This window comes from Bombina bombina, chromosome 10 (genome assembly GCF_027579735.1).
Source record: "Bombina bombina isolate aBomBom1 chromosome 10, aBomBom1.pri, whole genome shotgun sequence".
Taxonomy (NCBI): Eukaryota; Metazoa; Chordata; class Amphibia; order Anura; family Bombinatoridae; genus Bombina; species Bombina bombina.
The window spans coordinates 213,203,701-213,228,346 of NC_069508.1; the positions used below are offsets into that span (position 1 = coordinate 213,203,701).

Below are 24,646 nucleotides of genomic sequence, written 5' to 3' on the forward strand. Positions count from 1 at the left end.
GTGGGCTAAGGACCTGTTAACGCTGCTTTTTTACCTTAACACACAACTCGTAATCTAGCCGATAGTTTTCTTTTCATTTTAAAATCCAGTTTTTATGAATGCAGAGAGCAAATCTTTGAAAATATATCCACAAATATATTCACTTAATAGTGTGAGTTTTACATAAAAACAAAAATAACACCACAAACAGGAAAATAAAAATGTAAATAAATACTTGCAAAACAAATCCAGCAAATCATGAGGCAAGTATTATTCTTGATACCCCCCGCATCTGACTGTTTCAATACTTAGTTTAGTGTTCGCCACAGGACCTTTGTAATGTTTGCACCACCTGGCTGATTTTACTGACCACCTGGCTAAAATGTAGCCAATATTCAGCTAAAATTAGCTAATAATAGCATTTTTATAATGCCACCCGGCTTCTTTATAATGCCACCCGGCTTCTTTATAATGCCACACAGCTGCTTTATAATGCCTTCTTTATAATGCCACACAGCTGCTTTATAATGCCACACAGCTTCTTTATAATGCTAGACAGCTTCTTTATAATGCCTTCTTTATAATGCCACACAGCTTCTTTATAATGCCACCCGGCTTCTTTATAATGCCACACAGCTGCTTTATAATACCACCCGGCTTCTTTATAATGCCACACAGCTTCTTTATAATGCCACCCGGCTTCTTTATAATGCCACACAGCTTCTTTATAATGCCACCCGGCTTCTTTATAATGCCACACAGCTTCTTTATAATGCTAGACAGCTTCTTTATAATGCTACACAGCTTCTTTATAATACCTTCTTTATAATGCTACACAGCTTCTTTATAATGCCACCCGGCTTCTTTATAATGCTACACAGCTTCTTTATAATGCCACCCGGCTTCTTTATAATGCTACACAGCTTCTTTATAATGCCTTCTTTATAATGCTACACAGCTTCTTTATAATGCCTTCTTTATAATGCCACACAGCTTCTTTATAATGCTACACAGCTTCTTTATAATGCCTTCTTTATAATGCCACACAGCTTCTTTATAATACTAGACAGCTTCTTTATAATGCTACACAGCTTCTTTATAATGCCTTCTTTATAATGCTACACAGCTTCTTTATAATGCCTTCTTTATAATGCCACACAGCTTCTTTATAATGCTACACAGCTTCTTTATAATGCCTTCTTTATAATGCCACACAGCTTCTTTATAATGCCTTCTTTATAATGCCACACAGCTTCTTTATAATGCTACACAGCTGCTTTATAATGCTACACAGCTTCTTTATAATGCCTTCTTTATAATGCCACACAGCTTCTTTATAATGCTACACAGCTGCTTTATAATGCCACACAGCTTCTTTATAATGCTACACAGCTGCTTTATAATGCCACACAGCTGCTTTATAATGCCACACAGCTGCTTTATAATGCCACACAGCTTCTTTATAATGCTACACAGCTTCTTTATAATGCCTTCTTTATAATGCCACCCGGCTTCTTTATAATGCTACACAGCTTCTTTATAATACCTTCTTTATAATGCCACACAGCTGCTTTATAATGCCACCCGGCTTCTTTATAATGCTACACAGCTTCTTTATAATACCTTCTTTATAATGCCACACAGCTGCTTTATAATGCCACCCGGCTTCTTTATAATGCTACACAGCTTCTTTATAATGCCTTCTTTATAATGCCACACAGCTTCTTTATAATGCTACACAGCTTCTTTATAATGCCTTCTTTATAATGCCACACAGCTTCTTTATAATGCCACCCGGCTTCTTTATAATGCTACACAGCTTCTTTATAATACCTTCTTTATAATGCCACACAGCTGCTTTATAATGCCACCCGGCTTCTTTATAATGCCACACAGCTGCTTTATAATGCCACACAGCTGCTTTATAATGCCACACAGCTGCTTTATAATGCCACACAGCTTCTTTATAATGCCACACAGTTTCTTTATAATACCACACAGCTTCTTTATAATACCACACAGCTGCTTTATAATTCCACACAGCTGCTTTATAATGCCACACGGCTTCTTTATAATGCCACACAGCTTCTTTATAATACCACACAGCTGCTTTATAATGCCACACAGCTGCTTTATAATGCCACACAGCTGCTTTATAATACCACACAGCTGCTTTATAATGCTACACAGCTTCTTTATAATACCACACAGCTGCTTTATAATACCACACAGCTGCTTTATAATGCCACACAGCTTCTTTATAATGCCACACAGCTGCTTTATAATACCACACAGCTGCTTTATAATTCCACACAGCTGCTTTATAATGCCACACGGCTTCTTTATAATGCCACACAGCTTCTTTATAATACCACACAGCTGCTTTATAATGCCACACAGCTGCTTTATAATGCCACACAGCTGCTTTATAATACCACACAGCTGCTTTATAATGCTACACAGCTTCTTTATAATACCACACAGCTGCTTTATAATACCACACAGCTGCTTTATAATGCCACACAGCTTCTTTATAATGCCACACAGCTGCTTTATAATACCACACAGCTGCTTTATAATGCTACACAGCTTCTTTATGATACCACACAGCTGCTTTATAATGCCACACAGCTTCTTTATAATACCACACAGCTGCTTTATAATACCACACAGCTTCTTTATAATACCACACAGCTTCTTTATAATACCACACAGCTGCTTTATAATGCCACACAGCTTCTTTATAATGCCACACAGCTTCTTTATAATGCCACACATCTGCTTTATAATACCACACAGCTGCTTTATAATGCTACACAGCTTCTTTATAATACCACACAGCTGCTTTATAATGCTACACAGCTTCTTTATAATACCACACAGATGCTTTATAATGCTACACAGCTTCTTTATAATACCACACAGATGCTTTATAATGCTACACAGCTTCTTTATAATGCCACACAGCTGCTTTATAATACCACACAGCTGCTTTATAATACCACACAGCTGCTTTATAATGCCACACAGCTTCTTTATAATGCCACACAGCTTCTTTATAATGCCACACATCTGCTTTATAATACCACACAGCTGCTTTATAATGCTACACAGCTTCTTTATAATACCACACAGCTGCTTTATAATGCTACACAGCTTCTTTATAATACCACACAGATGCTTTATAATGCTACACAGCTTCTTTATAATACCACACAGATGCTTTATAATGCTACACAGCTTCTTTATAATGCCACACAGCTGCTTTATAATGCCACACAGCTTCTTTATAATACCACACAGCTGCTTTATAATGCCACACAGCTTCTTTATAATGCCACACAGCTGCTTTATAATGCCACACAGCTGCTTTATAATGCCACACAGCTGCTTTATAATACCGCACAGCTTCTTTATAATGCCACACAGCTGCTTTATAATACCACACAGCTTCTTTATAATGCCACACAGCTGCTTTATAATACCGCACAGCTTCTTTATAATGCCACACAGCTGCTTTATAATACCACACAGCTTCTTTATAATGCTACACAGCTTCTTTATAATACCACACAGCTGCTTTATAATGCCACACAGCTGCTTTATAATACCACACAGCTTCTTTATAATGCCACACAGCTGCTTTATAATACCACACAGCTTCTTTATAATGCCACACAGTTTCTTTATAATGCCACACAGCTGCTTTATAATACCACACAGCTTCTTTATAATACCACACAGCTTCTTTATAATACCACACAGCTGCTTTATAATGCCACACAGCTGCTTTATAATGCCACACAGCTGCTTTATAATGCCACACAGATGCTTTATAATACCACACAGCTGCTTTATAATGCCACACAGCTTCTTTATGATACCACACAGCTTCTTTATAATACCACACAGCTGCTTTATAATGCTACACAGCTTCTTTATAATACCACACAGCTGCTTTATAATGCCACACAGCTTATTTATAATACCACACAGCTGCTTTATAATGCCACACAGCTTCTTAATAATACCACACAGATGCTTTATAATGCCACACAGCTGCTTTATAATACCACACAGATGCTTTATAATACCACACAGCTTCTTTATAATACCACACAGATGCTTTATAATACCACACAGATGCTTTATAATACCACACAGATGCTTTATAATACCACACTGCTTCTTTATAATGCCACACTGCTTCTTTATAATGCCACACGGCTTCTTTATAATGCCACACGGCTTCTTTATAATGCACAATAACGAACAAGAGAACAGAAGCACCTGATACTGGCCGTTGATGATTAGAAGTGAATTTAATTCAAAGAACAGGGTATAACATTACAAAATACAAAGTAAACACAGGGCACTTGTTTATAATGCCTTCTTTATAATGCCACACAGCTTCTTTATAATGCCACCCGGCTTCTTTATAATGCCACACGGTTTCTTTATAATACCACCCAGCTTCTTTATAATGCCACCCAGCTTCTTTATAATGCCACCCAGCTTCTTTATAATGCCACCCGGCTTCTTTATAATGCCACCACACTGGCAACATATTCTTTGGAGAACACTGGTGTATCTGGCACACTTAAGTATAGTTAAACGCCCCCACCAAAAGCAGAAAAATAAAATTATTTAAAAAATAAAACAAATGAAAAATTAAATAAATTTCAGTATATTCTGCATCTAACTTCATGACCTCTCAAGTCGTCAAGTTCCGGTCCCTCCCCCAAGCCAAACCTTACAACCACCCCTCCTATACCTAAAATAAGACACAGGAGACAAAATCTTGGTACAAAAATTGGCCGCAGCACCTTTATTAAATAACCTTTTAAATACTAATTAATACCACATTTGAGCATAACATAAACACAATGTTCATAAATAAATTGACTTTAACAACATTTAAAATGCGGTACTGGACTATCCCCAGCGGTGCTAGTTCCCTTATTAATTAGAAACATGGCCGTTACTCCATCTGGACTCAACCACGTACTTGTTGAGTCCGTTACAACCTCACCTCCACTTTAACAGGGAACCCCTTGACCCTTTAAGAAACCAATTGCACTCTCACCCCGTGGAGAGGCAACTTGTTCAAACCCCCAAATTCACTTGGCCATTTTCCTTCCTTGCTGCCCGAGAACTAGCACCCTGGCCACAGACTGGCCTGATGAAATCAGCCCAGTCCCACCAAGGCCAACAATTCCCTCAGGGATTCCCTAGTGTCCAGTAAAAACAGCTGCAGGCCAAAGTGATTGAGGTGAACCCCGTCCCTCAGATAAAACTCCCCAGATCCCACTTCCTCCAAGTCAGGGTGGAAAGCGACCACGCACCCAATTCTTCTTACAAAGGAACCTATCAACTTATTGACCTTCCTCCTACTTTGTTCTAACCTGGCATGGTCCCATGCAGCCCTCCAAACCAACCTCGGTACAATCTGAGACCAAATAATTCTCAAGGCCGGGTGAAGATTCACAATTCTCCCCATATCCCTCTTGATTCCCCTAACCAGCTCTCGCTGGGACAGGAAAACCAAATCATTGCCCCCCAAGTGCACTATCAACACCTCCGGAGGAGGGAATTGCCTACAGTAATCCACGAACAATGGCAATAAATTCTCCCACCTCAAATAAATGAGTGACCCATCACTCAAACACTCCTTGCACCTAGGAACAGAAAAACAAAACACAAAGAATACCATTAACAAGAACAGTTCCCTCCCTTTTACCCTCAACTCAGGTCTGACATACGACCTGTACCGTACCGACCCCCATCTCCCAATACGTTTGACCACATCCTCCCCCAATCCCAGCATTGAGGCCTCAGTTGCCGCCCCAATACGGAAGGAATGCAACCTAAATTCTGACGGGGACAACACTAACCAACCCATAGCTCCTTTTAGAACTGCCCTAAACTGATATTGCGACAACCAGGACCTGTCTGAATTAATTAATAGTGGGGCCCCCTGCCTACGCCGTAGGGCAGCATACTGTGCCAACACTCTACAGGGACAAACATCACAACCACTAGGGAATAACACTATACTCCTCCCCTTCCCACACTGGTCAGTCTTACTGCGTCTCAAAAACACATCCACCCTACCAGCCCCCCAAAGCACATCATCAATCTCCAGACCCCCAGGTACCCGCTTACTCAGGCTTACCAGCTCAGAAATCCGAAAGGCCCAGAAAAAGGCTAAAACAAAGGCTGTGCGAAATAAAGAAATCTCAAAGGGGGAAAAACAAATATTGGACAGGATTCCCAAATTCTCACCATTAAGGCAAAGGTAATGGGCCGCCTACTATCTATTCTCTGACCCTTCTTCTTCAGACCCTTGAGGATCTGCCGAACCCAAAAGGCTTTGGTCACATTCCTAAGGCCCAACATCCTAAACCTGAAAGCTAAGGCAGACAGTCTCCTGTCCATATTAGCCGAAGACAAGCTACCCCAATGCCACAACCACTCTAAGAGGCAGCCTGTAACATCATCCACCCCTTCCCTAACCCCAGCCTGCCGCAACCATTCTTCCCAAGCCCACCAAGCTCTAACATAGGCAGCCCAAGTACCTGGAGCCAACGAACTCTTTAATAGTCCAGCCAGTCCTCCGCTCTAAGCTTCCATAGCTGATCTGGACACTGCCGCCCCACCTTGTTCGCCTGAGGGGCCAACTCTCGAAAACGACTTCACTGAAATCGAGATAAGGCATCTGCAATCAGATTACACTTGCCAGGAATATGACTGACACTAACCAAAACATTCATACGCAGACACTTAAGGACCAACAATCTCAGCAACCGCAAAACAGGGGGGGAAGAGGTCGATAGTGAGTTGACCGATGCAACCACACCCATATTATCCGTGTGAAACAAGATAGATTTGTTCCACAACTCCCCCTCCCAGACGAACAAAGCCACAATAATGGGGAACAGTTCAAGGAATACCAGATTCCGAACCAAATCTGTCTTCACCCAGTCCTGCGGCCAAGCGGCCGCACACCTCTGCACCTCAAAATAATCGCCGAACCCGTGTCCCCCAGCGGCGTCGGTTACCAAATCCAACTCCAAGTTAGACACCCGGGACTCCTGAAACAAAGCAGCCCCATTGAAATCTCTAAGGAACCACAACCATACTGCCAAATCATCTTTTAACTCCCTTGAGACCCTCACAAAATGATGAGGCTTACGGACACCCGCCGTAGCCAACGACATCCTTCTGCAAAAAAACCCTACCAATGGGAATGATTCTGCATGCAAAATTCAACTTCCCCAGGAGGGATTGAAGGTCCCTCAAGGTCTGCCAAGGAACCGCCGAAACATGCCCACCAAATCCTCAACCTTGTCACAAGGCAACCTACACTCCATCTTGACTGAATCGATATTGATGCCAAAAAATTAAGGACCATCACAGGGCCCTCAGAATTTTCCATGGCAATGGGTACCCCAAACTCCCTAGCCACTAGATAAACAGTCCCTCAGCCCCCCACAAACCTTCGATCCGGCCGGGCCCACAAACAGAAAATCATTGAGGTAGTGCACCACTGATGCAAAACCCAACCAAATTTTTACCACCCACTCCAAGAAAGTGCTAAAGCACTCAAACAGGGAGCAGAAAATGGAAAACCCCATGGGGAGGCAGAGATCCACATAATAGGAACCGTTGAAACAACAACCCAGTAGGTAATGAGAAGAAGGGTGAACCGGCAACAACTGGAAGGCCGCTTCTATATCAATCTTGGCCAACAATGCCAAAGGACCAGCCTCCTTCACTAGTTTGATAGCCAGATCAAAAGATGTATATGATACCAAAGCCATCTCTTCCGGTATACCATCATTCACGGAACCCCCTTTTGGGAAGGACAGGTGATGTATCATCCTGAACTTCCCCGGGTCCTTCTTGGGGACCACCCCCAGAGGTGAAATTCGCAACTGAGGGATCGGAGGAGCCCCGAAAGGACCGGTCATACGCCCCAAGGCTACCTCCTTATCCAATTTTTCCTGCACCGCATGTGGCCGTTCCCTGGCCGATTTCAAGTTACCCCGGAATTGAACGACCCCCCCCAATAGAATGGATTCTAAAGCCGAATTCAAACCCATGCCACAACAACAACGCTTTCTTTTCTCACACCCCTTAAGCTTAGCGCACCGTGCGAGCCAGGGGGCCATCCCGCTTACCCTCACCGGAGTTAGACCCCTTGTCAGGCAAGTCTGAACCCCCGCTGGTTTTTCCCTTTCGGAAACACTTAGAGAAGGGGTGGGAAACCCCACACCCTGAACACTCATGCCGGAATTTGCACGACGAGCCCCACTTACACACCTCATTGAAGGCAAAGCAGAAACCTTTTCTGACAGATGCCGACGGTCCTCCTTGAGGGGAACCGCTGGCTCCCACGCAAAAGGGCTGTGACGACTAGAGCGATGTCATAACCTTGAGCCATAAGCCCATATCCCGGTCGTCCCAGTGCATCTCTGGCTTAACAGACAGGCGCTGGCGAAACTGCTCATCATACGCCCACCAGGCCATTTCCCCGTAAGTTCGTCCAAATAACAGGAGAGCGCAGACCCCTGGACAGGAAACTTGCCTGCCATGACGCTGGCGTAGATGACAAAGGCCTGAAACCAGTTAGTGAAATTTTTTGGTATCTTCCTATAGCGCTTCTTCCTCTCATCCTCTTCCTTTTTGGACGCATCCTTCTTGGAATCCTCAGGGATTTCGAAAGATTGGTCCAGAGGCAAAAGGGAAAACAACTCAATGAATTCCCTCCTCCATATCTTTTCCCTCAATTCCGCCGTGAGATGCATGCCCAACGGCCAATGGAACAAAGACAGGACCGCGACAAGGCGGTGTCCGTAATCTTAATTTCCGGGCCCCCCGCCCCTTTACCTAATGCAGTGACAGCAGCAGGGGGGGGGCACTGTAGAAGACTGGCCCTGGGGGCAGACCTCCGCCGCGAGACCCAACCCAACAAATGGCGACCCGACTGTGACAGTACTACCTACAGGGATGAACAGCAGAACCCACGCTCTAGCCACCACCCCAGATCCCAGCGACCCAGAGCCCTCTAGCCTCGCTAACAAATCACGTAACCCTTCCACCACAGTATCTGCAACAGAATACTTACAGACATTCACTCCCGTATTCACCCCAACACCCTGCCCCACCATGGCATTCCTGCCTGTACCTGTTCTTGCTTCCTCAGCCCTCTGGGGCTGACCCGAGTGGGACACATCCGTATCTATCTTCTGGCTCTGGAACCCGCTACCACCAAGTTCCGTAGCAGCCGCCTGCTCCTCTCCTTGGTGTCCTGTAGCCTGTAAAAAAGACACATGTGACAAGCCTCCCGGCGCCCACATACCCGCACCTGTCTGCGCTGTTAAAAAACCCTGCCACTGGCCAAAGCCCCCCTTACCCCTCTTTGGAGCCGTGGCTTCGGCGCCTCCCTGACATAGATCCTCAGCCCCATACTTCCTACGCTGTCTTCCCCTAGTGGGCATCCCACCACCCTCCGGCCTATACGGCCATCTCACATAACCAGTAGTCCCTCTAGAGACAGAATAATACCCCTCCCCACTTTACCCCTCTGGCCGTGGCCGAAGCTTCTGGCCGTACTCACCGACTCCCCCAAGTCCATTACTTCAGCACGTTCCTCACATGGAACGCCGTTCTCTGAATCCAGCCGGATGGTCTCCTGCAGGCCGTAGGAATGCTCCCTCGGGCCGTCACCCACAACAGCAAGCAGGCCGGAAGAAATCCCTGGCCGTGACACCACATCCCCCACATCTGCAAAAGAAACATCTTTAGGCTCAGTCCCAACACCCCTAACATGAACAGCCCTACCCAACACCCCCTCCATGACCTCTAACAGCCGAGAAACCCCCCCCTAGCAACCGCTGTGAGCGTGGACTGACTCAGAGGGCCCCCCCTTCTTGGAGAGGGCGGAACAATATCCTCCTCCGAGGATTCCAAGCAAAGAGATAGGTCCTCAAAGTCATCCCAGGCCTTACAGACCCCGTGAGACTCAGCACTATCACCCTCCCCATCAGCCCCCCAACTACATATATGCCCTGGGGGACCTCGGTAACACCTCTTGACCCATTGCCCCTGGCCGTATCTGGACCCACCACCAGAGCCTGGACCTCCAAATGCGGCTCCCCTCCCCCCAGGCCGTCATCCCCGGCCGTAAGAGACTCACCCGCCCCTTTGGAACCTTCCCCCCCTACCGCCACTGCCCTTTACCACCTCAGGCCCCCCTGGGCCGTGACACCTGTCAAGCTGCTTCTCTCCTGCTCCAGGCCTGCACAGGCCGTCTACTCCCGTCTTACCCGGCGCCAGACTCCTACTGGCTTGGCTGTGGCGGGGCTCCGGGTCCGGGATGATGAAGTCATTGAGCTCCACCGCGCTGGGCTCTTGGGACCTCCGGCACCACGGGAACTGCTGCTGCCACCTTCCTCAATGTCCTTCTGGCTCCCGGACTAGGACTGCCTCTTCTATGGCCATCGGAACTCCTCCCACCAACCGGACTCAAGCGAGATGGAGGCTTCGAGCGGCGGACCGGCCTGTTCCTCACTGCCACATGCTCCTCACCTCTGGCAGCCCCAGGATCCAGCAGGGACCGGAGATTCTCCTCAAGCCAGGTAGGACCTTTTTCTTCCGCAGCTTCCTTCAATTGAGACAGCAGGGCGTCAAGCTGAGCCATATCCAAGACTCGGGAAGAAGCACGAAGGAACAAGTGCACAAGCTGATGTCACCACAATGCTTATTCACAAGTGACTTCCTGCCTCTTCCCGCTCAGCCCCTTAAGTATTGCTCAACTTGAACCAACCCCTTCCATTCTACCCTAACCAACCAAAAGGGGGCCTTTTCCTCCCTTAGATCAAAGTCCCTTCCCGTTCACCCTGTCACTCACAGGGACTTCTTTTCATACACAGTTTATCTGATTTGTTTCACTTGGCACACTTGGGTATAGTACAGTTTACCTGGCACATTTTACTTATTGCATTTAACTATGGCATTTTCTCTGGCAGGTGTCTCTGTGGCACTTGATACGCTTCATCCTTGTACTATACTTAATATCTGCATTTAGCTATGGTACTGTCTCTGGCACGTGTCTCTGTGGCACTTGATATGCTTAATCCTTGTACTATGCTTAATATCTGCATTTAACTATGACACTTTATTTGGCACGTGTCTCTGGCAGTTGATACGCTTAATCCTTGTACTATACTTAATATCTGCATTTAACTATGGCACTGTCTCATGCAGGTGTCTCTGTGGCACTTGATACGCTTAATCCTTGTACTATACTTAATATCTACATTTAACTATGGCACTTTATCTGGCACGTGTCTCTGTGGTATTTGATACGCTTTATCTCTGTACTATACTTAATATCTGCATTTAACTATGGCACTTTATCTGGCACGTGTCTCTGTGGTACTTGATACACTTTATCTCTGTACTATACTCAATATCTGCATTTAACTATGGCACTTTAAATGGCACGTGTCTCTGTGGTACTTGATACACTTTATCTGGCACGTGTCTCTGTGGTACTTGATACAAAGTATCTGGCATGTGTCTCTGTGGTACCTGATACACTTTATCTGGCACGTGTCTCTGTGTTACTTGATACAATTTATCTGGCACGTGTCTCTGTGGTACTTGATAGCTTAATCCTTGTACTATACTTAATATCTGCATTTAGCTATGGCACTTTATCTGGCATGTGTCTCTGTGGCACTTGATACGCTTTATCTCTGTACTATACTTAATATCTGCATTTAACATTTCTAGTGCCCAAATGTCCCTAAGAGACCAGATTTAAAGGGACACTAAACACTAAATAAATGATTGAATGTGCTATTTAAAGGGACATAATACTCATATGCTAAATCACTTGAAACTGATGCAGTATAACTGTAAAAAGCTGACAGGAAAATATCACCTGAGCATCTCTATGTAAAAAAGGAAGATATTTTACCTCACAATCTCCTCAGCTCAGCAGAGTAAGTTCTGTGTAAAAAGTTATACTTCACCTGCTCCCAGCTGTAGGTAAAAATAAAAAAAAAAATGAAGAAATGAACAGCAGCCAATCAACATCAGCAGTGCTGAGGTCATGAACTCTTACTGTGATCTCATGAGATTTAACTTAACTCTCATGAGATTTCATAGTAAGCTTCCTTTACCTGATTGGTGAAATAATATGAGAGTTCACGAGGCTCATCCCCTAAGCTGTCCCAGGACAGACACACTAAAATGCTGCTTAGAAATCCTTTACAATGGGAGGTGGCTACTGAGAAACTTTTGAGGTAAAATATCTTTCTTTTTTACATAGAAATGTTCAGGAGATATTTTCTAGTCAGCTTTTTACAGCTATACTGCATCACTTTCAAGTGTTTAAACATTTGGGTATTATGGCCCTTTAAATAAAAGATTAGCTTAATAATAATATGCAGATATATTTTTAAAGGTATATTGGTTGTTTAAATACTGAAAAAAATAAGAGTAAAGTTTTAGGGGCCGATTTATCAAGCTCCGTATAGATGCCCCTGATTCGGAAACAGCAGTTATGAAGCAGCGATCTAAAGACAGCTTCTCCATAACCTGTTCGCCTGCTCTGAGGCCATGGACAGAAATCAACCCGATCAAATGCGATCAGGTTGATTGACACCCCCGATTGGCTGTGAATCTGCAGGGGGCAGCATTGCACCAGCAGTTCACAAGACCTGCTGGTGCAATGATAAATGCTGACATTGTATGCTGTCGGCATTTATCGATGTGCAGTGGACATGATACACTACATCGTACTATGTCCGCTCATACTATGATAAATCTACCCCTTAGTGTCCATAAATCAGTGAACGCTGCCATGATGTAAACTAGGTTTCCTTTACTGAAACCAAATTGGCATTGAATAATTTCATATCATTTTGAATAAATTTATCTTTCACATTTTTCTAATATCCAAACACTTATTTGCTATTATACATAAATTTGTAATCAAAATAGGCATTGACATAGTATAAAAGTGTGATCTGAACTGTATTATACACCTCTTATAAAACCACAAAAACAGCGTTTGTTACCATTGTCAGCTGAGCATGTGCAAAAAATGTTAGCGCTGAAAGCAAGCCGTGCAAACAGCCAGGATGTGAGTGATTTCCCAGATACTGTTTTTGTAATGTATTTGTATTTTCCCTGTACAGGTTTCAGAATGCAGTTGGCCTATACGACAAGCTCCCAGCTTGCATAATCTATTTGCTGTTTGTAAGAATATGCACAACTGGTTACAGCAGAATCCAAAAAATGTTTGTGTTATTCACTGCATGGTAAGTAGTTATTCATGTACAGTGATCAGTGAGGTAAAAGCAAGCAGTTCCTAGTGTTACTGACCAAACAGTTCTTGGTGTTACTGACCAAACAGTTCCTAGTGTTACTGACCAAACAGTTCCTAGTGTTACTGACCAAACAGTTCCTAGTGTTACTGACCAAGCAGTTACTGGTGTTACTGACCAAGCAGTTCCTAGTGTTACTGACCAAACAGTTCCTAGTGTTACTGACCAAACAGTTCCTAGTGTTACTGACCAAACAGTTCCTAGTGTTACTGACCAAACAGTTCCTAGTGTTACTGACCAAGCAGTTCTTGGTGTTACTGACCAAGCAGTTCCTAGTGTTACTGACCAAACAGTTCCTAGTGTTACTGACCAAACAGTTCCTAGTGTTACTGACCAAACAGTTACTGGTGTTACTGACCAAGCAGTTCCTAGTGTTACTGACCAAGCAGTTCCTGGTGTTACTGATCAAGCAGTTCCTAGTGTTACTGACCAAGCAGTTCCTAGTGTTACTGACCAAGCAGTTCTTGGTGTTACTGACCAAACAGTTCCTAGTGTTACTGACCAAACAGTTCCTAGTGTTACTGACCAAGCATTTCCTAGTGTTACTGACCAAACAGTTCCTAGTGTTACTGACCAAACAGTTACTGGTGTTACTGACCAAGCAGTTCCTACTGTTACTGACCAAACAGTTCCTAGTGTTACTGACCAAGCAGTTCCTAGTGTTACTGACCAAACAGTTCTTGGTGTTACTGACCAAGCAGTTCTTGGTGTTACTGACCAAACAGTTCTTGGTGTTACTGACCAAACAGTTCTTGGTGTTACTGACCAAACAGTTCCTGGTGTTACTGACCAAGCAGTTCCTGGTGTTACTGACCAAGCAGTTCCTGGTGTTACTGACCAAGCTTTTCTTTGTGTTATGGACCAAGCAGTTCCTGGTGTTACTGACCAAGCAGTTCCTAGTGTTACTGACTAAGCAGTTCCTAGTATTACTGACCAAGCAGTTCTAGGTGTTACTGATCAGGTTGTTCCTGGTGTTACTGACCAAGCAGTTCCTAGTATTACTGACCAAGCAGTTCTAGGTGTTACTGACCAAGCAGTTCCTAGTATTACTGACCAAGCAGTTGTAGGTGTTACTGATCAGGTTGTTCCTGGTGTTACTGACCCAGCAGTGCCTGGCGTTACTGATCAGGCATTTCCTAGTGTTACTGACCAAGCAGTTCCTGGTGTTACTGATCAGGTAGTTCCTGGTGTTATTGAACAAGCAGTTCCTGGTGTTACTGACCAAGCAGTTCCTAGTGTTACTGACTAACCATTTCCTGGTGTTACTGACCAAGCAGTTCCGGGTGTTACTGACCAAAGAGTTCCTAGTGTTACTGACCAAGCAGTTCCGGGTGTTACTGACCAAGCAGTTCCGGGTGTTACTGACCAAGCAGTTCCGGGTGTTACTGACCAAGCAGTTCCGGGTGTTACTGACCAAGCAGTTCCTGGTGTTACTGACCAAGCAGTTCCTGGTGTTACTGACCAAGCAGTTCCTGGTGTTACTGACCAAGCAGTTCCTGGTGTTACTGATCAGATAGTTCCTGGTGTTACTGATCAGATAGTTCCTGGTGTTAAGGACCAGGTGTTACTGACCAGACAGTTACTGGTGTTTGATATTGTATTTATTTAAAGGGGCAAGTTACCATTATACTTAATCACTTGAAAGTGATGCAGCATATCTGTAAAAAGCTGACTAGAAAAAAATAACATGAACTATGTAAAAAGTGAAGGGCAAATATTCTGGTTTCCATGGACTGATTATGTATGCTTTGCTTATTAACAATCTATATATTATTACTTATGTCTTGTTTCTATGTTTTCTTAAAAATAAAGGGTTAATATTAAAAATGAATGTCTTTTCATGATTACACCCATATGTTTAACCCCTAATCAGTTTCTGAGGAAGTGTGCTTTGAACATGAAACATGTAAGGCTGTCAAGGATCTTGTCCCCTTCTGGTGATTACCTGATCCTCATCCTTCCTGCTTGGTCCTTCTTTAGTTGTCTGATGAATACATGCCCAAAGCATATGACTTGATCAACTCCTCCCCATGCTACGCTCATGTCCCCGTACTTCCTGTTCTGGCTCCACCCACAAAACACTAGTGGGCCACTGCCCAAAAGTACCTCTCACCTTCCTGTCCCAGAAAGCCTCTGGGAAATGTTGGGAGGCATATTATTGTTCTATTATTTTCTGCATGCTAAATCAAATAGAAAACAATTATGCCAATTCTTAGTAAATCCATTTCTTTTAACAGGACGGTCGTACAGCCTCTGCTGTTTTGGTTAGTGCTATGTTTTGTTTCTGCCATCTCTTCTCAAATCCGACTCCTGCAATTCAGTTGCTGAATGCAAAGCGCCCAGGTATAGGACTATGGCCATCACATAGGAGGTATGTCGGCAAATCTATATCAGTGTTTTACCGGAAAAAGCATTTAATTCTAGAGTTTAACCTTATTGTTGCCAGACATGGTACAGAATGGACTAACTTCAATAAAAAAAAAATTACCACACGTCACTTGATAGGCAAATATGAAGTTCATAAAAATAAGAGGTATAACTTTGCAGGAGATTAGTCGGATAAAAACGAATGGACCTCATACCCAGTAACCCTTTACATTACTCTTACTGTTGTGTCTAGACCGTAACACCTCATACTCAGTAACTCATTACATTAATCTTTCTGTTGTAACTAGAGCATAGCACTTTATACATAATAACCCTTTGCATTACTCTTACTGTTGTGTCTAGACCATATCACTTCATACCCAGTAACCCTAGACCAGGGGCTTATTATGGCCTAGGCCAACAAGGCCGGTACCTAGGGCAGCAGATTTAGGAGGGGCAGCACATCTGCCCTATCCTCTCTCTATAAGCAAGCACACAGTACAGTGAGCAATAAAGTGCAGGCTTTTACAGAGAAGACGAGGCACGTGCGCTGATTAAGGTCGTTCTTCACTGGCAGTGCTCCTTTAAACCGTTGCTTCATTTAGAGCCGCCGGTATTTTTGCAGTGGAAGCGTTCTTGGTGAGAACCTTGCCCGGGGATATTCTTACAAGGTGAGGCTGGAGGAGAAGACCTTGTGCCGATATGCTGCCTCCCCTTGTCAGCTGTGGTTGGTCTGCGAACGCAGTGCTTATTGCAGGTCTTAGTAACTAACAGACTGCGTCTGTGCACTGCTTAGATCAGCTTGTGATGTCTAATCATAAACTCTCAGTGCTAATGTATGTTAGCTACTAATAGCTAGCTGTCTCTGCATTCATGTGATGTCTAGTCATAAAATCTCAGCGCTAATGTATGTTAGCTAGTAATAGCTAGCTGTCTCTGCATTCATGTGAGGTCTAATCATAAACTCTCACCGCTAATGTATGTTAGCTAGTAATAGCTAGCTGTCTCTGCATTCATGTGATGTCTAATCATAAACTCTCAGTGCTGATGTATGTTAGCTACTAATAACTAGCTTTGTCTGCATTCATGTGAGGTCTAATCATAAACTCTCAGCGCTAATGTATGTTAGTTACTAATAGCTAGCTTTCTGTGCATTCATGTGATGTCTAATCATAAACTCTCAGCGCTAATGTATGGTAGCTACTAATAGCTAGCTTTCTCTGCATTCATATGCTGTCTAATCATAAACTCTCAGCACTAATGTATGCTAGCTACAAATAGCTAGCTGTCTCTGCATTCATGTGATGTCTAATCATAAACTCTCAGTGCTAATGTATGTTAGCTACTAATAGCTAGCTGTCTCTGCATTCATGTGATGTCTAATCATAAACTCTCAGTGCTGATGTATGTTAGCTACAAATAGCTAGCTGTCTCTGCATTCATGTGATGTCTAATCATAAACTCTCAGTGCTAATGTATGTTAGCTAATAATAGCTAGCTTTCTCGGCATTTATGTGATGTCTAATCATAAACTCTCAGCGCTAATGTATGTTAGCTACTAATAGCTAGCTTCCTCTGCATTCATGTGATGTCTAATCATAAACTCTCAGTGCTAATGTATGTTAGCTACTAATAACTAGCTGTCTCTGCATTCATGTGATGACTAATCATAAACTCTCAGTGCTAATGTATGTTAGCTTCTAATAGCTTTCTCTGCATTCATGTGATGTCTAATCATAAACTCTTAGCGCTAATGTATGTTAGCTACTAATAACTAGCTGTCTGCATTCATGTGATGTCTAATCATAAACTCTCAGTGCTAATGTAGGTTAGCTACTAATAGCTTTCTCTGCATTCATGTGATGTCTAATCATAAACTCTCAGCGCTAATGTATGTTAGCTACTAATAGCTAGCTTTCTCTGCATTCATGTGATGTCTAATCATAAACTCTTAGCGCTAATGTATGTTAGCTACTAATAACTAGCTGTCTCTGCATTCATGTGATGTCTAATCATAAACTCTCAGTGCTAATGTAGGTTAGCTACTAATAGCTTTCTCTGCATTCATGTGATGTCTAATCATAAACTCTCAGCGCTAATGTATGTTAGCTACTAATAACTAGCTGTCTCTGCATTCATGTGATGTCTAATCATAAACTCTCAGCGCTAATGTATGTTAGCTACTAATAGCTAGCTGTCTCTGCATTCATGTGATGTCTAATCATAAACTCAGCGCTAATGTATGTTAGCTACTAATAGCTAGCTTTCTCTGCATTCATGTGATGTCTAATCATAAACTCTCAGCGCTAATGTATGTTAGCTACTAATAGCTAGCTTTCTCTGCATTCATGTGATGTCTAATCATAAACTCTCAGCGCTAATGTATGTTAGCTACTAATAGCTAGCTGTCTCTGCATTCATGTGATGTCTAATCATAAACTCTCAGTGCTAATGTATGTTAGCTACTAATAGCTAACTTTCTCTACATTCATGTGATGTCTAATCATAAACTCTCAGCGCTAATGTATGTTAGTGACTAATAGCTAGCTCTCTCTGCATTCATGTGATGTCTAATCATAAACTCTCAGTGCTAATGTATGTTAGCTACTAATAGCTTTCCCTGCATTCATGTGATGTCTAATCATAAACTCTCAGCGCTAATGTATGTTAGCTACTAATTGCTAGCTGTCTCTGCATTCTTGTGATGTCTAATCATAAATTCTCAGCGCTAATGTATGTTAGCTACTAATAGCTTCCTCTGCATTCATGTGATGTCTAATCATAAACTCTCAGTGCTAATGTATGTTAGCTACTAATAGCTAGCTTTCTCTGCATTCATGGGCCTAGATTTGGAGTTCGGCGGTAGCCGTCAAAACCAGCGTTAGAGGCTCCTAACGCTGGTTTTGGCCGCCCGCTGGTATTTGGAGTCAGTGATTAAAGGGTCTAACGCTCACTTTTCAGCCGCGACTTTTCCATACCGCAGATCCCCCTACGCCATTTGCGTATCCTATCTTTTCAATGGGATCTTCCTAACTCCGGTATTTAGAGTCGTTTCTGAAGTGAGCGGTAGAGCTCTAACGACAAAACTCCAGCCGCAGGAAAATAGCAGGAGTTAAGAGCTTTCTGGGCTAACGCCGGTTCATAAAGCTCTTAACTACTGTACCCTAAAGTACACTAACACCCATAAACTACCTATGTACCCCTAAACCGAGCTCCCCCCACATCGCCGCCACTCAATTAAATTTTTTTAACCCCTAATCTGCCGACCGCCACCTACGTTATACTTATGTACCCCTAATCTGCTGCCCCTAACCCCGCCGACCCCTGTATTACATTTATTAACCCCTAACCTGCCCCCCACAACGTCGCCGCCAGCTACTTAAAATAATTAACCCCTAATCTTCCGACCGCAAAGCGCCGCCACCTACGTTATCCCTATGTACCCCTAATCTGCTGCCCCTAACACCGCCGACCCTTATATTATATTTATTAACCCCTAATCTGCCCCCCTCAACGTCGCCGACACCTGCCTACACTTATTAACCCCTAATCTGCCGAGCGGACCGCACCGCTACTATAATAAAGTTATTAACCCCTAACCCGCCTCACTAACCCTATCATAAATAGTATTAACCCCTAATCTGCCCTCCCTAACATCGCCGACACCTACCTTCAATTATTAACCCCTAATCTGCCGACCGGAGCTCATCGCTACTATAATAAATGGATTAACCCCTAAAGCTAAGTCTAACCCTAACACTAACACCCCCCTAACTTAAATATAATTTACATCTAACGAAATAAATTAACTCTTATTAAATAAATGATTCCTATTTAAAGCTAAATACTTACCTGTAAAATAAATGCTAATATAGCTACAATATAAATTATAATTATATTATAGCTATTTTAGGATTAATATTTATTTTACAGGCAACTTTGTAATTATTTTAACCAGGTACAATAGCTATTAAATAGTTAAGAACCATTTAATAGTTACCTAGTTAAAATAATAACAAATTTACCTGTAAAATAAATCCTAACCTAAGATATAATTAAACCTAACACTACCCTATCAATAAATTAATTAAATAAACTACCTACAATTACCTACAATTAACCTAACACTACACTATCAATAAATTAATTAAACACAATTGCTACAAATAAATACAATTAAATAAACTAGCTAAAGTACAAAAAATAAAAAAGAACTAAGTTACAAAAAATAAAAAAATATTTACAAACATAAGAAAAATATTACAACAATTTTAAACTAATTACACCTACTCTAAGCCCCCTAATAAAATAACAAAGCCCCCCAAAATAAAAAATTCCCTACCCTATTCTAAATTAAAAAAGTTACAAGCTCTTTTACCTTACCAGCCCTGAACAGGGCCCTTTGCGGGGCATGCCCCAAGAATTTCAGCTCTTTTGCCTGTAAAAAAAACATACCATACCCCCCCCCCAACATTACAACCCACCACCCACATACCCCTAATCTAACCCAAACCCCCCTTAAAGAAACCTAACACTAAGCCCCTGAAGATCTTCCTACCTTGTCTTCACCATCCAGGTATCACCGATCCGTCCTGGCTCCAACATCTTCATCCAACCCAAGCGGGGGTTGGCGATCCATCATCCGGTGGCTGAAGAGGTCCAGAAGAGGCTCCAAAGTCTTCCTCCTATCCGGCAAGAAGAGGACATCCGGACCGGCAAACATCTTCTCCAAGCGGCATCTTCGATCTTCTTCCATCCGGTGCGGAGCGGGTCCATCTTGAAGCAGGCGACGCGGATCCATCCTCTTCTTCCGTTGTCTCCCGACGAATGACGGTTCCTTTAAGGGACGTCATCCAAGATGGCGTCCCTCGAATTCCGATTGGCTGATAGGATTCTATCAGCCAATCGGAATTAAGGTAGGAATTTTCTGATTGGCTGATGGAATCAGCCAATCAGAATCAAGTTCAATCCGATTGGCTGATCCAATCAGCCAATCAGATTGAGCTCGCATTCTATTGGCTGATCGGAACAGCCAATAGAATGCGAGCTCAATCTGATTGGCTGATTGGATCAGCCAATCGGATTGAACTTGATTCTGATTGGCTGATTCCACCTGGATGGTGAAGACAAGGTAGGAAGATCTTCAGGGGCTTAGTGTTAGGTTTCTTTAAGGGGGGTTTGGGTTAGATTAGGGGTATGTGGGTGGTGGGTTGTAATGTTGGGGGGGGGTATGGTATGTTTTTTTTACAGGCAAAAGAGCTGAAATTCTTGGGGCATGCCCCGCAAAGGGCCCTGTTCAGGGCTGGTAAGGTAAAAGAGCTTGTAACTTTTTTTTAATTTAGAATAGGGTAGGGAATTTTTTATTTTGGGGGGCTTTGTTATTTTATTAGGGGGCTTAGAGTAGGTGTAATTAGTTTAAAAATGTTGTAATATTTTTCTTATGTTTGTAAATATTTTTTTATTTTTTGTAACTTAGTTCTTTTTTATTTTTTGTACTTTAGCTAGTTTATTTAATTGTATTTATTTGTAGCAATTGTGTTTAATTAATTTATTGATAGTGTAGTGTTAGGTTAATTGTAGGTAATTGTAGGTAGTTTATTTAATTAATGTATTGATAGGGTAGTGTTAGGTTTAATTATATCTTAGGTTAGGATTTATTTTACAGGTAAATTTGTTATTATTTTAACTAGGTAACTATTAAATAGTTCTTAACTATTTAATAGCTATTGTACCTGGTTAAAATAATTACAAAGTTGCCTGTAAAATAAATATTAATCCTAAAATAGCTATAATATAATTATAATTTATATTGTAGCTATATTAGGATTTATTTTACAGGTAAGTATTTAGCTTTAAATAGGAATCATTTATTTAATAAGAGTTAATTTATTTCGTTAGATGTAAATTATATTTAAGTTAGGGGGGTGTTAGTGTTAGGGTTAGACTTAGCTTTAGGGGTTAATACATTTATTAGAATAGCGGTGAGGTCCGCTCGTCAGATTAGGGGTTAATAATTGAAGGTAGTTGTCGGCGATGTTAGGGAGGGCAGATTAGGGGTTAATACTATTTATGATAGGGTTAGTGAGGCGGATTAGGGGTTAATAACTTTATTATAGTAGCGCTCAGGTCCGCTCGGCAGATTAGGGGTTAATAAGTGTAGGCAGGTGTCGGCGACGTTGAGGGGGGCAGATTAGGGGTTAATAAATATAATATAGGGGTCGGCGATGTTAGGGCAGCAGATTAGGGGTACATAGGGATAACGTAGGTTGCGGCGGTTTACGGAGCGGCAGATTAGGGGTTAAAAAAAATATGCAGGGGTCAGCGATAGCGGGGGCGGCAGAATAGGGGTTAATAAGTGTAAGGTTAGGGGTGTTTAGACTCGGGGTACATGTTAGAGTGTTAGGTGCAGACGTAGGAAGTGTTTCCCCATAGGAAACAATGGGGCTGCGTTAGGAGCTGAACGCTGCTTTTTTGCAGGTGTTAGGTTTTTTTTCAGCTCAAACAGTCCCATTGTTTCCTATGGGAAAATCGTGCACGAGCACGTTTTTGAGGCTGGCCGCGTCCGTAAGCAACTCTGGTATCGAGAGTTGCATTTGCGGTAAAAATGCTCTACGCTCCTTTTTTGGAGCCTAACGCAGCATTTGTTTGAACTCTCGATACCAGAGTTAAATTTATGGTGCGGCCAGAAAAAAACCCGCGGAGCGTTAACAGCCCTTCTACCGCCAAACTCCAAATCTAGGCCATGGGATGTCTAATCATAAACTCTCAGCGCTAATGTATGTTAGCTACTAATAGCTAGCTGTGTCTGCATTCTTGTGATGTCTAATCATAAATTCTCAGTGCTAATGTATGTTAGCTACTAATAGCTTCCTCTGCATTCATGTGATGTCTAATCATAAACTCAGTGCTAATGTATGTTAGCTACTAATAGCTAACTTTCTCTGCATTCATGTGATGTCTAACCATAAACTCTCAGTGCTAATGTATGTTAGCTACTAATAGCTAGCTGTCTCTGCATTCTTGTGATGTCTAATCATAAACTCTCAGCGCTAATGTATGTTAGCTACTAATAGCTTCCTCTGCATTCATGTGATGTCTAATCATAAACTCTCAGTGCTAATGTATGTTAGCTACTAATAGCTAGCTTTCTCTGCATTCATGTGATGTCTAATCATAAACTCTCAGTGCTAATGTATGTTAGCTACTAATAGCTTTCTATGCATTCATGTGATGTCTAATCATTCTCAGCGCTAATGTATGTTAGCTACTAATAGCTAGCTGTCTCTGCATTCTTGTGATGTCTAATCATAAACTCTCAGCACTAATGTATGTTAGCTACTAATAGCTAACTTTCTCTACATTCATGTTATGTCTAATCATAAACTCTCAGCGCTAATGTATGTTAGCTACAAATAGCTAGCTGTCTCTGCATTCATGTGATGTCTAATCATAAACTCTCAGCGCTAATGTATGTTATTTACTAATAGCTAGCTGTCTCTGCATTCATGTGATGTCTAATCATAAACTCTCAGTGCTAATGTATGTTAGCTACTAATAGCTTTCCCTGCATTCATGTGATGTCTAATCATAAACTCTCAGCGCTAATGTATGTTAGCTACTAATAGCTAGCTGTCTCTGCATTCTTGTGATGTCTAATCATAAATTCTCAGCGCTAATGTATGTTAGCTACTAATAGCTTCCTCTGCATTCATGTGATGTCTAATCATAAACTCTCAGTGCTAATGTATGTTAGCTACTAATAGCTAGCTTTCTCTGCATTCATGTGATGTCTAATCATAAACTCTCAGCGCTAATGTATGTTAGCTACTAATAGCTAGCTGTGTCTGCATTCTTGTGATGTCTAATCATAAATTCTCAGTGCTAATGTATGTTAGCTACTAATAGCTTCCTCTGCATTCATGTGATGTCTAATCATAAACTCTCAGTGCTAATGTATGTTAGCTACTAATAGCTAACTTTCTCTGCATTCATGTGATGTCTAACCATAAACTCTCAGTGCTAATGTATGTTAGCTACTAATAGCTAGCTGTCTCTGCATTCTTGTGATGTCTAATCATAAACTCTCAGCGCTAATGTATGTTAGCTACTAATAGCTTCCTCTGCATTCATGTGATGTCTAATCATAAACTCTCAGTGCTAATGTATGTTAGCTACTAATAGCTAGCTTTCTCTGCATTCATGTGATGTCTAATCATAAACTCTCAGTGCTAATGTATGTTAGCTACTAATAGCTTTCTGTGCATTCATGTGATGTCTAATCATTCTCAGCGCTAATGTATGTTAGCTACTAATAGCTAGCTTTCTCTGCATCCATGTGATGTCTAATCATAAACTCTCAGTGCTAATGTATGTTAGCTACTAATAGCTAGCTTTCTCTGCATTCATGTGATGTCTAATCATAAACTCTCAGCACTAATGTATGTTAGCTACTAATAGCTAGCTGTCTCTGCATTCTTGTGATGTCTAATCATAAACTCTCAGCGCTAATGTATGTTAGCTACTAATAGCTAGCTGTCTCTGCATTCATGTGATGTCTAATCATAAACTCTCAGTGCTAATGTATGTTAGCTACTAATAGCTTTCTCTGCATTCATGTGATGTGTAATCATTCTCAGCGCTAATGTATGTTAGCTACTAATAGCTAGCTTTCTCTGCATTCATGTGATGTCTAATCATAAACTCTCAGCGCTAATGTATGTTAGCTACTAATAGCTAGCTGTCTCTGCATTCATGTGATGTCTAATCATAAACTCTCAGCGCTAATGTATGTTAGTTACTAATAGCTAGCTGTCTCTGCATTCATGTGATGTCTAATAATAAACTCAGTGCTAATGAATGTTAGCTACTAATAGCTAGCTTTCTCTGCATTCATGTGA

The 24,646-nt window shown here is 42.2% G+C and overlaps 1 protein-coding gene across 1 annotated transcript in view; it reads left to right on the plus strand.

Annotated features, from left to right (window-relative positions):
* Nucleotides 1–24,646, plus strand: part of DNAJC6 (DnaJ heat shock protein family (Hsp40) member C6) — a 328,505-nt gene that overhangs the window by 70,382 nt on the left and 233,477 nt on the right. Inside the window, exons 5-6 of the mRNA XM_053693681.1 lie at nt 13,194–13,316; nt 15,620–15,753. Of these exons, the coding sequence (XP_053549656.1) occupies nt 13,194–13,316; nt 15,620–15,753 (257 nt within the window). The remainder of the gene's footprint in view (nt 1–13,193; nt 13,317–15,619; nt 15,754–24,646) is intronic.